Raw genomic sequence first — 16,194 nt, forward strand, 5'->3', positions numbered from 1 at the left:
ACCACAGGAAAATAACAGCAAACCAATCAACCAGCAGCTATACTCACCAGAACAGTGACGACCCGCAGCACCACACCTCTCATATTGTTTTCCAATTTCCTGTCTGTCAGCGTGCCATTTAAACCGTGGACCGGATCCCATGTCGCCAGCTGTACACACACACAGACACACAAGACAGTCAGGTTTGCAAATAATGTGGACATGACGATGAATTTACAGAGCCGTAAAGAAAATACATGCATAAAAAAGCCTTGCTGTAATACACAAAAACATTCTTATTTGACACTCACTCTCTTGTTATAAAAGTCAGTGAACGAAAGAGACGACACACAGCTGAAGTGTGAAATTACATTAACCTCATAACTGTAAACCATAGCTAGCCATTTAATGCTCTGTATGGGTCAGATCCATAAATAGTTGAACTGCATCATAAATGTCTGGTCTTTTTGCCCCCAGATCATATTATTTTAGTCCCTAAACGCATTTATTCATCTTTGTGCTTCCCTCTGCTTTAAATAAAACGTTATTTTCAGCTTGAAAGATCAGACTAGCGTGGGACAAAAATAAGTACATTTAGCTGCTTGAAAGACAAACAACCTCATACTGTGATGCACTTGAAATTCTAAGGCATAATTTGTCCTTAAAAGAAAACAGAAAACAGACCAGAAAGGAAGAGAAATGTGGATTAATGCTGAAGTAACTGTTGAATTTGCATTTATTCTTTCATTCACAACACATCTAGACTATGATGGCTTCTTCGTAATAACTGAATGTAATGTCCTGCCTCAAAGGGGTAGCACGGTGGGCGCAGTGGGTAGCGTGGTTGCCTCACAACATTTATGTCCTCCATTCAATTCCACCTTGGTCCTTCCTGTGCAGAGTGTTCTTCTCGTGTCTACATGGGTTCACTCCGGATTCTCCGGCTTCCTCCCACCACCAACAACATGCCACATAGGTGAATTGGTCACTCTAAATCCACCGTAGGTATGAATGGCTATTAGTCTTTCAATGTGGCCTTGCGATAAACTGGCAACTTATTCAGGGTGTGCCCGGCGTTCACTGGAGGTCTTACGCGTCAGCAGATCCATGACTTGCCTGATAACATCCGAGAACATGCAAACTCAAAGTGCAGTGTTTGTTCCCCGATTGGCTTCTTCAGCACATATTTTGCTTACTTCTCCAAATCTTGGCCTCAGCTTTTGAATGTGTGTTTTCTTTTTGCCAAAGCTTTTATGAAAAAGTAACAAATAGTCAAATATTCAACAAGTAATACATTTATTACTGAGATATTTAACTCTGTTGCGCAGCAGTGTGAATGAACTGTAAGATTTACAGTTGGTGACAAAGTCACAAAACCCAAACTGTGTTATTTTGGTTCATTTATGTTTTCTGCACTGCCTCGGTAGGACATGAATCTCATTGCCTTCTGCAGTCATTTTAGCCTCGAGCTAGACACTTAATGTTGATTTCTCTGGACTGCATTCATAAAACAGCAGTTTCTATTTAAAAAAATAAAAATACTTTGCTCTACTAATTTGGTGAATAAGAAAACATCTATTTTAGTTGAGAAAGGTTTGTACAATGGCCTGTAATGATGGTAGTTTAAGCTGTATTTCCCCGCTGTATAAGCGTAAGTCAATATGTTGGAGAGAAGCCCATTAATCAGCTGAGCATTTCAATGATCACGTACGCTATCAGTCATACAGGCTGCCTGCGGTTGCACGTCTATAGCAAATGCATGCAGCATCACTCATTCAAGGACACACTAAACAAACAGACATAATGTGCTATAGGCACATGCAATTTTACTCTGTCACTAAAGATTAGCCATTCATTTCTAATGGTATATGATTATATGATATGGTATGATGAATTAAGTAGTATCTTTCTGTGGGGACTTTGTCTGTCTATGAGTTAGCCCTGCAATGAACCGGTGACTTGCCCAGCAGGGTCCCGCCTCTCAGTCAGCATCAGCTGGGATAGGCTCCAGCCTCCCATGACCCAGCACAAGATAAAGGATTACAGATGATGGACAGACAGAGAGCAAAAGGGACACAGGCATACAGAAGAAGCCTCCTCCCTAAACCAGTAAAGGTTCCTGGGCAAGTGAATTAGGTGGTGGGGGGTACCTGTCCAGAAGCGGTGAGAGGATACCTCTGGTGGTGTTGGCAGTGATAAATTGTCACTTTCAGACAGAAATGTGGATCTTTCTGCTTCCAGGGAGTCAACCAAGACCTGATGCCTTGGGCCATCAGCAGCTTCAGTGCCTTCTGTAAACATGTCCCTGCTTTTATTCTCTCTTAGGCCCTAAATGGACTGATTTCTGGCACATGCATGGTACAGACTCAGCGCGGATGGTAGCTGCCAGTAATCCCTGACATGCCAAGCAGTGCAGGCTTTCCGAGGATTGTGATATCCCCCATTATGACATTTTGGAAAGATGCCCATATACGCAGGCCTGAGTCTCTGTTCCGCCAACTTTGAGTACTTTTTTGCTTTACTTTTAGATGTCACTCGGAGTCCATTGATCAATCTAACTTTGAGCACTGCCTGTGGCAATCATTTAAGCCTGAACCTAACTAGCTAACTTAAATTGCATCTTCATCCCTATGTGTATGTGGTGGCTTTAGCAAGCAGCAAAGCTCTGGGTACCATCGATGTGCTTGACAGTACAGTGGGGGGAAGATGCACTCACCACCCTGCCAAATATTGCACATTTACATATAGTTTATTCTTATTGGTTACATGGGTGAGTGCTGCTGATCTCCGGTTCCTCAAGAGGAAGCACATTTTATTTTGACACAGAGAACAGTGGTGACAACCTATCCTACAGTTTAGAGCTTGTGGCCATATTTCCAACAATTGACATTAAATCCTTTGGCTACTCTTGCTTTTGTAATTTTTTTACTGAATATTTATTTTGGATGTTTGCTTCACTTAACCAGTTATTTGTCATTGTTCTGTTCATTATAACGTCAATAATATACATGATTCAGTGCTATATGTTAATCAAAGCTATATACGCTTTAATTTAAAATAAAATGCTTGTCTAACATAGCTCCATTTCACAGACAAGCTTGCAAATGTCATTGGATAAGGACGATGAATAAAAGATGGGAATATAATAGGAATGAAAAAAATGCAATATTGCTACAAAATTGTATGAGGCTACATTATCGTGTGTAAATATTCACACTTTAAATTTATTTTTACATTTCATATACGAGGAGAGAGGGAAGGTTCCCTTATGTCCCTGTGTGTGTGGGTGTGCACATGTTAATCTGGAGCTAAAATGGTTGCCTGGCTAACAAAGTGGCCCACTGCCTCTGCTTATCTCCACAGCTCCAGATAAGCGCTCATTTCCTCCTGACAGTATGAAATAAATGTGTGCGTGTGTGTGTGTGTGTGTGTGTGTGTGACTGTGCTGACTATTGCCATGTGGACTCATGCTACAAAAAGTACCATTAGCATCCCCCACTTTGCTCTTCCTATTCAGTTGGTGCTATTTTCTTCTCCCTTCAGTTCTTCTGTTCAGTTTTGACATGACGTGCATTCTTTTGCATTGTTTTTGTACAACTCTCAGCTTAGTGTTATTTTCTATGCAACAACTTTGTCTTAAAGAGGCGCACACACAAACACACACGCGCGCACACACACACACACACACACACTTTTACTTCAGCACATGTTGAAGAGGCAGACAACTGACATTCCTATTGCACCAAAAAAGGACAGTCCCATCACGTTCCCTTGTGCCCTGTTGTCAGGATAACCTAACATACTGTACATATAGAGTAACACACAGAGAGACCTTTGGTGCCTCAACAGGTGTGTAACCACACACATTTAAAGTAATTGGACCATCGACCGGTGCTCTATGGGAGCCCACAGAGCCATCTACTCTTCCAATAAACCATTCCACTCTACAGAAATCATACACCCACCCAACACACGCACTTAAACGAACAATAAAAATTCATCCAGTACATGAACTCGACAGTAGGCAGGGTGTCCTCAACCCAAAATGGCATCTCGCAATCTCAGGAGACTATTTTAAAGGGTTTTTGCAACCCCCCCCGTGGTAAAAACATCAACACTACAGTGCAGCAAACTGTGGCCTTCGGTCCCATTGTTGTAAGCATGACTCACAATGATCGCAGTGACATTTAGAAGGTTGCATACAGCAGTGACAAAATCAATATGCACAAAAAGTAGTAAGAATTAAAACAATCTGAAAATAAAGTATGAATAAATGACAAAAAAAACCTGCCTGAAACTACTGCTGGCAAACAAAAAAGCATCTCTGCATGAAACTGGACGCAGGCTATTGCTGGCATACCCACAGCAATGCCCCTCACCCACCATCATGAGCGCCATGCACCAGTGGAGCGATAGATGTGATTTGGGGCTTTCTAAAGTACCGGTAGTGTAATATTGAATTGTTTGTACAGACTTCTCTTATCTCCTTACTTAGTCTCAAGCAACAGCTGGAAAAATGCAGTCCGACTTTGTCTGTTTTCTCTGTGCTAACCTTGTTTCATCTGCCAAACTCTGGTGTGTTGCTTCCAGCCTCCGTCACTCTGAAACACTCCTGCTGCCAGCTCTGTCTAACAGTCTTATGTCTGCTGTTGCAGTGAAGATACAGTAGCAGTAGCCATGCACTGCAGGCACAGACAAGCTGCTGAGCAGTTTAAATACTTCTGTCTCCCACTCTCTCCTCTGGTGTCCCTCCCAACCCCCTGTCCCCCCCTGCTGATGAGTAAGCACGGTCCCCAAACAGCTTGCACACCAATCCTTCTGCTTCTGCCATCTCCCATCTCTGTCTTTCCTTCTCTCTCGCAATTCTTCTTGGCCCACAAATCCGTTCTCCGTTTCCCCTTCTGTGTCTCTTCTCTGTCCCCTCTCCTTCCCCATCTTCTCACAGAGAAGCGACAGCTTGTTGCAGCAAGCAATCAAGGCTGTATACATATTAATGCTCTGTGCCGCCGGTTGTCAAGTACAATGTCTGTGCATTCAGACCACTTAAAGGTGAAAATGTCCCATAACAGGGTGGGCATTTGGACCATGTTGCATGCCAAGATTTTGGTGAAAATTATTAGAATTCAATATACTGAGCTCGACAAATTTAATTTTATGGTAGTTTAAGAAACCCTCCTTCAGACGATATGAAAGATTCGTGCAAAGTTAAATTTTTTAAAAAAGAAATTCACAATGCTGAAAAGGCACCGAATTGTGGGAATGTGCTTTCTTGCTTGAAGTGAATCTCAATAAAACTATTGCAGCAGCAAAATAAATATTGATGTGTTATGAGCAATCTAATAATGTAAATGAAAACATGATCCATTAGAAAGAGCAACTTTGGTTTGTTTGTTTTTTAGAGCAGTCCTCATTTCTCTACACAGGGAAGCAAATATTGCAATCTTAAAAATCCAAAGAGCTGCTTGAGTCTGTAGACAACTTTGTTTTAGGATTGAATGCTTGATCAAGACTCTGGAATTCCTAGATTAACAAATCAAAAATGACTCAATGATATTTTCAATCACTGCTCATTTCACAAGGGTGGCCCCTGTGCATGCAGAGGGCGCACTGCATGTTTCCAGCCGAGTGCACACAAGTGATGCTGTAATTTGTCTGTAGCTTTGGGATTCTCGTCAGCTTTTGCCTGCAGAAAATCACTTTTGGTACCGTGTCATTCAATCGTTTAACTGCCTTTTGGAAGAGCCACCCTCAAACAGAATAAAGAATGAAACGTTGCTCTTTTAGAAGGGTGTTCATTTTATTCAGTTCCGATTGGATAAGCCTGAAGTGATTATTAGATTTTTTTCAGTGTATATTAAGAAAACGTTCTTTTATTTACTTCACAACTGTCAAAAGCTTGAGCTGAAGTTTTCAAAGTGCTTCAGAAAATATGGACATTAAATTAACACATTATAATATAAAACCTTAATTAAATTAATAAGCTCTTTTTATTCTGGCTAACTGGTGTTTTTCTTATGCAATTTAGGCAGCTCACAAAACCCGTATTGGAAAAATATAAACAGTATGATGAGATTCCAACAAATTTCAACCCTTTGAATGAGGAAAGGAGGGAACAAATGGGTGTAAATCAGTTTATCCTTTTGATATGGATTCTTCTTTTAATAGCTAGTTGGTATTTACCTTCTGCATATCACTGGTGAGCATAAGAGGGAAGTAAAAGCTGGTGAAAAATAATAAGGAGAAAAAAAAATCTGAATAACAGGAAAGGCTGGAGCATATATCAACAAACACACATGTACGCGTGCACACGCACACGCACAGTTTTTACAGTCTAATCATCACAATAGTAAAACAAACGAACACTGTTCTGATTTCCCAGATGAGCTACAAACAGTTTCATTGCTGGAATTGTCAGGAAATGTGTGTGTGTGTGTGTGGGTTTGGGGTTTGATGGTGTTTTGGGGTGTTAAATATCATTAAAACTTTTTGACATAATTAAAAGTTTTAAATAAATCAACACCATTATTGTTTCTTACATTTTTTGTCTGAGTGATTCATTGGAACAGTGCCATTCGCCATTCCCGTGCCCCCCCCCCCCTTCAAATCAATTAACCTCTGTGTTTGATGTATTTTCAGCACATGATAACATGTTAGTTTGTGTAAAAGCAAGCTATTTAAAGAATTCCGTGGGCACCAACGACACATCATCGGCGTTTACCTGGTTTATCTTGAGAGAAAAAGACAGGGCAAGAAAAAACAGACACATTGAGACTTAGAGGTGGCTAAGATAATATATAAAAAAGATGTTCTCTGTCACTTCACTCAGCCTCCCCATAGGAAAGGGGGGGTCAGACAGCACAGAGTGCCTCCGGGTACACTGATGGAAGACTGATGGAAAGTTGAGGATCCAGTTGGGAGTGTGACCTCTGAAGGAAAGATTGCTAAACTTTATTTGTTTGCTTAGCTTTTTGACTTTCTACAACTTCCCCCTCTTCTCCTCTTCATCATTTCTACACACCTGTGTCTTTGTGCAGTGTTTGGAATGAATGAAGAGAGGTAGACATTCAGCTCTTCCTAAGTATTTAGGTCTCACTCACTATTGTAGATACTCAATGAACTGCTACCTTACTGCAGACTGAGTATATATCTACAGCTGCTGATATTTAACTGCATCCGTCATCGGTGTATCTATTTAGCAGAATTGCATGCACACACACACACAGCTGTTAGAATTTATGAAGGCACATATGCAGGATACGGTTACCCTAACAACTGTGGCATTAAACCATCAGAAAGATTTCCAGCAATATTTTTAGTTTTGTAAACAAAATATTTAATTTCACTCAAATTAATGTGAGTGGAATTTGACCAAGAAACAACTAATTCAGTAATAGGGTCAGGCTTTAATTTAGCCTGCCGCAGGTGATTTATACAAAATCGCCAAGAGAATTAAAAGCATCTACCTGGATCAGCATTTAAACTTTGTGAACCAATGTCTTAGAGAAATAGTCATAATCCTCACAAAGCCTATTTTGCAGGTTCTACATAAAGCCCCCTGACAATCCTTCTGGTAGAAGGATTTCTGTTTCATATGTGCTGCACCAGTCTGGCTACTGTGTTAATGTCTTCTATCTTTATCTATTACTCTATTACTGCTAAACCAATTGATTGTATATGGGGAAAGCTACTTCAAAAAGCACACCACAGCAGGGAGAATTAATAACCCCCCCCCCCCAAAACCTTTACTGTGGTTGCAGTTTTTCACTGGCATAAGCAGTCTGTAAGTACATTCTTTGATATTAGACACAGTCCAGGAAGTATAGTCTAGGAAGATGTGGAAATTCTTCTCCAACCGTTTTCTTAAAGTGGTTTCTTCTACCGAGGCATAAAAATTGCTCGTATGCATAGTCAGAAGAGCGTATGGAATATTAAATATGACAAATCTCTCCATAGCACAACAAACAATGGGGAGAGAACACTTACATCATCAAATGACATGGTTGGCTTTCTGAATTCAAGATGCCGTTCAACACCTTATTGATAATCCCTGTAATATTTGATTTAATCTGCTATTTACAAAGTGCATGATAGCCCTCAAAGATAAACACAGTACTCCTCTTTAAATCTTCCAACTGAAGTGGATTTATTTTTGCATGTAATCTCAAATTCTTGCAATATTCACTACCCTAAATATATATTTATCAATTGCTTTCCCTGTTGAATCATAAAGTCTTGCTGTAGTAAGATACTTGCTGAAGTAAGATAAGATACTGGAATTACACCAATACTCAATCTACACAATGACAACTGCATTCAGAAAGTTCACCAGTGTCTCAGTCAATCTGACAGCCAGCCACTTCATTCAATGTGCTAAACCACCTAATCATTAAAGATAACTGGTCGCTCAGTCACAACGCATAACTCAGTTGGGAAAACACTGAGGACTCTGGCTGACAGCTGAGCGTCGTGCAGTGTGCCTATATAGGGATAAACACTGACATCCTCAGTCTGCAGGAGTGTGTGCTTTTGAAGAGCAGGACAAGGCGATGTGTGAAACAGGAAACACAGATTAGGATGTTGTAGTAGAGAGTACTAGAGACATCAATGAATAGAGATGTATGAAGAGAGAGATGCAATAGTAATTTCCACTGCAGTGGGCACTGGGTTGAAACACTAGGTTAAAGCCATCTCCTAACATTGTCCATCATAATGCAACTTTGACATAATTACTGTTGAAATATTTTTTGTATCGAAGGATGGATCTACCTTTTCAGAACCCTGGCAAACAAAGTGTCTTTTCAATATTACGAGAGAGCCCCCAAAAAGTCTCATAATGACTAAATATTATCAGTGATTGAGATCAGAAAAAGATCAGATCAAAAAAGCTTTTTAAATTATACAAGTTTCAATCAAGGCAGAAATAACATACGCCGCTTTAGTTCATCTCTTCTTATTTTTTTTGTGTCGGTAGCATGAATCGCTTGACTATTTACCATTTATTTGACCACATAAAGGTAGTCATTTTCAAAGTCTGAATGCACATCACACCTGGCTGTATATCTACTATGCCTCTGTATCAGAGGACTGAAGGTTGAGAAATCTTGTGCTCTAGTGCTCTAGAATTCCAATTGACACTCTATAAATTTGATTGATTAATTTTGTTTCTCTTATCCAGGTCCGGGGTCAGCAGTCTCGGCAGAGAAGCCCATTTGTCCCTCTCCCCAGCCATCTCCTCCAGAACCTCTGGAGGAACAACAAGGCATTCCCAAGCAAGCCAAGAGATACAATCCCTTCAGCACATCATGGGTCTACCCAATCTCCAGTCCCAGTGGGATACGTCTGGAATACCTCCATCCGGGGGGGATTCTACCCAAGTGCCCAAACAGCTCAGCTATACCGAGCAGCTTCTCCCAAATTACTGAGTTCCTCAAGCTATCCCTAAGGGAGAGCCCAGCACCGGGTGCAGGAAGCTCATTTTAGCTGCTTGTATCCACGATACATTTGTTTTGTGCAAATATATTGAAAGATGTAAATTGTGCATGGATTATGTTAATCTGAAATATTTTCTAAAGAATCAAATGCCTCTGTAATTTATGATGGCAGCGATGTGGCGTGGAGGTGGTTGGGATGTCTGGATGGTGTTACATACTTTGTTGGACAGTGTTTGGAAATGCTTCATATTGCGTATTTTGCAACTCAGCAGATGCATTAATTACAAACCTTCAACTCGATTTCTAGGAGACGGGGTTTAGTTTTGATACGCAAAGAAACCCTATAGGAGATGCACAGATGTGCTACCTGTAATACTTATATCCATCTATCTCTGACATTAAGTCTGACATTAATGCAACCACAGTGAGGCAGTCAAGTCACAAGAATCTCCACAACAAATACCGGTATGGCAATGTTCAATGCATTAGCCCCAATTCCTGGGGCTAATGCACTCTAGAAATGTACCCCTTACATCTACAACTAAAGGTAAAAGACATACAGAGGTTTCCATCTGCATCCGAATTTGTCATTAGTGTAGAGCATTACAAGTATGCTTTACCCTTTGCAATTAGCACAGAAATAGCAGAAGATAGCAGAAGCAATGAGGAAAGATCCTCTGGTGAGTAATGGAAGCCACAAACGAAGAGGGAGTAACGAACTTCAGATGGAGTGAAACAATGAAGGTATTTATGCAAAGGAAGCCTGTGTGTTGGTTTAATGTGTATCCACACCTTTGTGTACTCTGTATGAGTTTTTTTTTTATCTGTAAAGTCCACATGTGTGTGTTGCTATGCACATATCTTGAATATGTATACACAAGTGCCGTGTGGGTGTCTGTGTATTCACACACTTGTGAATTTGTGATCCGCAGAAGCATGCAGCGCAAAGAAGACCCTGGCTGCTGTAATCCGAGGTTTACACGCTGTAATGCTGCTGAAAGCCTGCAGGCCTAGCTGGCAGAGGGGAAAAGAGGGAGAGCGTAAGAAAGAGAAAGGAGAAGAGACATTACAGAGAAGAAAAGACAGATAATCTGTGGGAGAGACGGACATACAGTAAAATAAGGGTACTGATTACCAACCTGGAGAGAGAGGGAAGTCTGAATAAAGAAAGGAAGGGTGTTTTATGCAACATGATCAGTTTGAGAAGGGAGGAAGATGTATGATAATGGAACATGGTTTCTTTCTGCACGTTTGCCATCTGGAAAAATTATTTGATCAATTCTCACAAATAGTAACACAATTTGTTAAAGTGTTGCCGAAGAATCTGTGTTAACATACAAAATGAGTGATTGCAGAAAAAAAGGTTGGGAGCAGCATTAAGTTAAGTTTCTTAACATTACTTCATTAAAGCCACAATTACTGGTGTACTTTCACACCTATCATTTTTTTAATTGTAGAAAATCTCTCCAGAAATAAAATACAATAAAAACACTATTTGAGTTCTGACAGGCTTGTTCGATCATTTCCTTCAGCATGAGCCTTTCATATCAATATAACTGTGAGCTAGTCACAAAAGAAGGAGCTATTTCTTTCAAGATAGCGATTTTGTTGAGCTGTGTTCATTATGATATTGGTGTAAGGTGATATAAGGTGCATTCTGTGAACCGTCCTTGGAGTAATTGCATCGAGATAGCGCTTCATGACTTAAGTGAAGCTACTTTCAGATTGTATATCTGACAGGCGGTGTTCAAACAGCGACAACAGACAAACACAAACTCAGTACAGTCAACAGTAATCATCTGAGTTGAAAAGCTAGTATAGGGAGGCATTCGGGTGCAATCGCAACATTACCACAATGCACACACACACACACACACAGCAGCAAACATGAACGCCTGGGCTGCAGAACATTTTTGGTCTGAGGCATGATCCTTTTGGCTTTTTAGTTTCAAAATGAAACTTTTTAGCTTTTAAGAGTGTTTTTTTTTTATCTATTAGAATTAAAAAAGAAATTAAGTGCAAAAGAGTGTTCAATGGGACCAACTCATTATCTCCAAGGTGGGACCTATAACAGTTGATGTAGTATGGCGCTTATTCATGTGCTTTTCATGTGCTCGGTAGCTTTTAAGAGCGCCCACTCATGAGGTGACTTGAGATGCAGACAGACCGATCATAGGTGCAGCATAGACAGTCGCACCTTTAAAACAACACAGATTTTTTTGGTCCTAAAAGGCACAACGCAAAGTCATGGAATACAAAACCAGAGAGAGAGAGAAAGAGAGAGAAAGAGCAGACAGGAAAGAGGAAATTAAAAGAAACAAATGAGGGAGGGCTGACACAAGATAGAAGGAAAGGAAAATAGGTGATGTATTCATTTTGTAATTAGCTACCCATGGTATCATTTTCTCATGCCCAGATTTACACATACATACACTCGCACCTTTCCTATAGTTTCTCAGGGGACTGCATACCAAACATTAATGTCATGAAATAATCTATGATGGTACATTGACTTAGTGAAATCACTGTTACCTCACAACACGAAGGTTCTGGGCTCTAATTCACACAAATGAATTACTGATTTAGGGGTACTACTGTACTTTCGGTTAGTCCTTTGTGGACAGCAAATCAACCTTCTCCACTTCACCCTGTCCTTTGCATCATCCTCCCCAACACCAGCCACTCTCATGTCCTCCCTCACTACGTCCATGTATCTTCTCCTGGGTCGACCTCTAGCCCTGTTCCCTGGCAGTTCCATCCTCAGCATCCTTCTATCAATATAGTCCCCGTCTCTCCTCTGGACATGTCCAAACCATCGAAGTCTGGGGAACGTTTCTGCTCTGGAAATTGCACATGAATGTATACGGTTCCTAAAACAGAAATACTGTGAAACCTGGCATTTTCTTGTGTCTGAACATCAAGGCAAGACTGTTCATACAGATAGAGACGCTAGTTTTTGTGGCTGAGTGCCTTTTGGAGGATGAGAGTGCAAGTGTTTTTATGTAATGACTTGTTGACTAAAACCACTGTCATCACAGGGGTACCCAATTTTGACAGTAGGATTATGTTTCAAGCAATATAACAGCGTTAAGGACAGGCTGTTGAAAGTGAGACCGTGTTATTGAGACCATCACTTTCAGTTCCTGTATCAGCTCTGTCATGGGGGGGTGAAATGGGCCAAAAAGCCAGTAGAGATTTAGCAGAAAGTTAGGAAAGCAAAAATAGGAAATTTGCCAAAGTCCTGGCGGGAGATATTTAAGACCATAAGGCTGCAATTTGTCACATTTGACTACCTTATTTTTGATCTTATCTGCACCTACCGTAGCATACAAATCTTTTATTACTATTGCTTTAGTTGATCTTTGCAGGTCCTCTGCTTGATTTGATTAATTGTTCCAGTTTCTCCATTTTGAGGTGGGTGTGCCAGGTAGGACAAAGGTTATTAATCTAAAACATTCACTTTAATTGCCCTCAGTTTTTTTTAAATCTCCCATAGTCACCCATATTCTCTATACTTGTTATTCTTCTGAACACATTCATCTATTCCTGGTTGTCTGTTTTTCCATCTCCTTCCTATTTTATGGTCAACTGGATGTCAAAATGAGCATTTGCTACTGCCACCAACATCAGGCTGAACTTGAAAACACTCTTATTCACATCTTTTACTCCTTATTTTCATAGAGCATTACCATTAACATAAACAGATTATACTTGCTTGTGTGTTACCAATGTTACTCAAACTCTGCACTAACTATTTAGATTTTTCTGTAATCCTTGACCCCCCTCTTCTCTCTGCAAGCTGCTTGTTTGCTCCTTTTCAGAAGGTCGTGGTATATTTGACACGAGGACACAACCTCAGTGTCAGATACCAGCAGGGTCTTACTCCCGATCCCTTCCTCATTTTCTTCCACCACCTTTGTAGGACTACATTTATAACAAGGTCACATACAATTAAGCCCCCCCGCACCAATCTCTCCCTCACACCACTGTCATCCTGTCAATCCATTCATTGACCCATAAATCCATCTCTCCACTTCTTGGCAAAGATTAACCCAAGGACTGACACATGCTTCATTTCCCAATTTTTGACTTTGCCCCTTACATTTCCATCCATCAATCCATCTCTTGGCTTTGACTTAAAAACATAAATAACGTGGATCTGAAGAATGGCTGCTCCTCCTCCTGTCCTCCTACCGTTTCACACAGCGCAGGCCATCACCTCCAGCTATGTGATTTGTTTTACATCTCTCTGATCCTTTAGTGGTGCAGGCACCCCAACATGCCTGCCGTACCTTTCTCTCTACCATCACCTAAAAACCAATGCATTAATAACATAACATCAAAGAGACCTTTGCAGATTCCTTCTCCCTGCCTAAGGTTCATCTGTGTGAGTTGTTGAGTTTTTCCTGCACAGTCATGGAAAATGCTATTAGCATACAAACAGAATTGGAGACGTCTGGCTGTTTTCTGTCTACAAGAAACGCACTTTGTGGTTAGGAAGGGGGACTGTTCTTGTTATAATGCAGGTAAGGGCATCTCATTCTCTGCTGTAGCACAGTGGTAGATTAAATCATCAGAGTAGAGGTTGGGGACGGTGGTTGGCACCAGAGATTTATAATGATGACTCAGCATTCTTTTTTTTTTGTGCGTGTATTCCATGCATGGGGTTAACACAGACAGCCACCCAAACAAAGGTAGGGAGCAGAAGGAAGATTTTTGTACACAGCACCAGTACTCTTTTCTTTCATTGCTGATTCCTTTGTCTGCATGAACAGAGTTGAAAACAAATACTCTTGGATTTTTTATAAGATAATATACAGTAGCAATTTAGTTTATATTTGCCTATACAGTTCCAAAGTAAAAAAAAAAACCCTGCTTGGGCTCATTTTTTAGGTTACAGTACATAATGAGTTAACAGTGCTGCTTTTATATTTGTCTGTTTCCCTTATTGTTCTCTAATTCACCTCCTCCTCGCAGCCTCAATGCTTTTGATATTTCTCGCACACATATAAAGACTCACATGCGAAGCCGATCCACAGACACCAGAGGCAGTTTGTCAGCTTCTATTCGTGTCCGGCATCCACTGTGTTTACCCAGAATACAACGTGCTGGTCAGTGCATGCGTGCTCACTCAAGTCTGACAATGACCTTCCAGCTAAAACAAATCGTTTAGATCAATGAAGCCACAGTGCCTGAGAATACTCAACCGTTCATGAGTTCACGGCAGGAGAAGCTGTTGTCGCATGGTTGGAAGAACGTCGATTTAGCACTGCTGCCTGTGTTACACAGACAGATCAGGTAAAAGACAGTCCCATAAGCATGTGAATATGTGTTGCCGTTAAGCAGAATGTGGCTGACTCCTCTGCAGGGTAGATTCTAAAAAGCGCATTGTGAACGACAGAAAGTAATTTCCTTCAAGAGAACTCAGATTGATGAAAATTTCCTGAAATTCAAATATGGCCAAAAATGTAAAAATAAGCCAATGGAAGAAACCAGTTCTGAGATAAATACCTTTAGGGTCACTCTTTTCAGTGCATTCTGTTCTGCAGTTTATGAGGAGCTGTGGATAGAACATTGAAGTATCCCTCACATAAAATATATAATAATCAAATCTAAACAGCACAGGCGACATTCTTTCCATATGAAATTGAACTAAAATAACTTGTAAAATGTTTGAACTGAATCACTGTCCCTCTGATGGGAGTTTTGTTTTTTAATTCTATTCTCCTCATGTAATCCCCTTTGAGTTTTCCCTTTCTCCAGTGATAGTCTGATCATTCCCACCTGTCACTGAATATCTTCTCCTCCCACTTGTTCGCAATCCTCCCTTACTGATTCCGTGTTTCTCATCTTCTTGGTCTGTTTACCTTCTTTACTATGTCAGTAAAGAAGGTAACTGATACAACTGATTATTACATTACATGCAGAGTCTTGCATTGCTAGATGTTGTAACTATATCATGGCAGGTGTAATTGTTGAGGGGCCAAAGAAAGCATGTGTGAAGTTGTTCCTTTAAGTACTTCTCAAGAAGTACTTAACATATATGTGCATAAGAACTGTAAAGAATAAAAGGTGGAATGGTGATCTGTTTTGTGCCACGTTTGTGGCAGCAGTAGAAAGGAGCAACGCTGCCAACTTGCGCATCTGTATAGATGTGAGATGGAAAAGCAGCACAGGGATGTGACCATGTGATGGCGTACAATGAGTGCAGCCCAATAGATAAGACTTGTAATCCAGCAAGTCGCAGTTAGCCGAAAGAAAATTAATTCAATGCTTCTAATATGCAACATAGAAGAAGAGATCAGTCATGAAGTACGACAAGGTGCAATTTTGCCATGCTTTTCTCTGCAAAGCGCTGCTGTCCGAAGCAAATGTTGGAGGAAAGAAAAGTAGAATGGAAAGAAAATGTGAAGGAACACAATTCCCCCACTGTCTTTGTCCACTCCTCACTTCTTCACACCATTTTCTTTTCCCTCTTCTCAAATTTTTTTCACAGCTGCACCTTATCCTGCATCTTACTTTCTTCCATTGCGCCATTCTTTCCACTATTTTCTACCTTCCCTGGAGGTGGTGTTTGGCGGTGGTGGTGGTGGGGGCACTGAATGAAGATACATATAAACCTACCTAATAGGATGAAAAATTGGAAGAAAATGGGGCTCTATCCCCTTGCAGATATTTTTCTGTCATTATCTTTTCACTCATTTTGCGGTCTCTGTCCATCTGATTGAGATATTTCACTGTGACTTCCTCTAACTTAACTGTTTGTGTTTCTGTTGTGACTCAC

General features: G+C 40.6%; 1 protein-coding gene across 1 annotated transcript in view; it reads right to left on the reverse strand.

The window, feature by feature from the left end:
- The window catches only part of grid2 (glutamate receptor, ionotropic, delta 2), a 275,340-nt gene that overhangs the window by 77,932 nt on the left and 181,214 nt on the right, over nt 1-16,194 (reverse strand). The window contains exon 9 of the mRNA XM_068738374.1: nt 48-149. Coding sequence (XP_068594475.1) covers nt 48-149 — 102 coding nt within the window. The remainder of the gene's footprint in view (nt 1-47; nt 150-16,194) is intronic.

The sequence above is a fragment of the Brachionichthys hirsutus genome, chromosome 4 (assembly GCF_040956055.1).
Source record: "Brachionichthys hirsutus isolate HB-005 chromosome 4, CSIRO-AGI_Bhir_v1, whole genome shotgun sequence".
Taxonomy (NCBI): domain Eukaryota; kingdom Metazoa; phylum Chordata; class Actinopteri; order Lophiiformes; family Brachionichthyidae; genus Brachionichthys; species Brachionichthys hirsutus.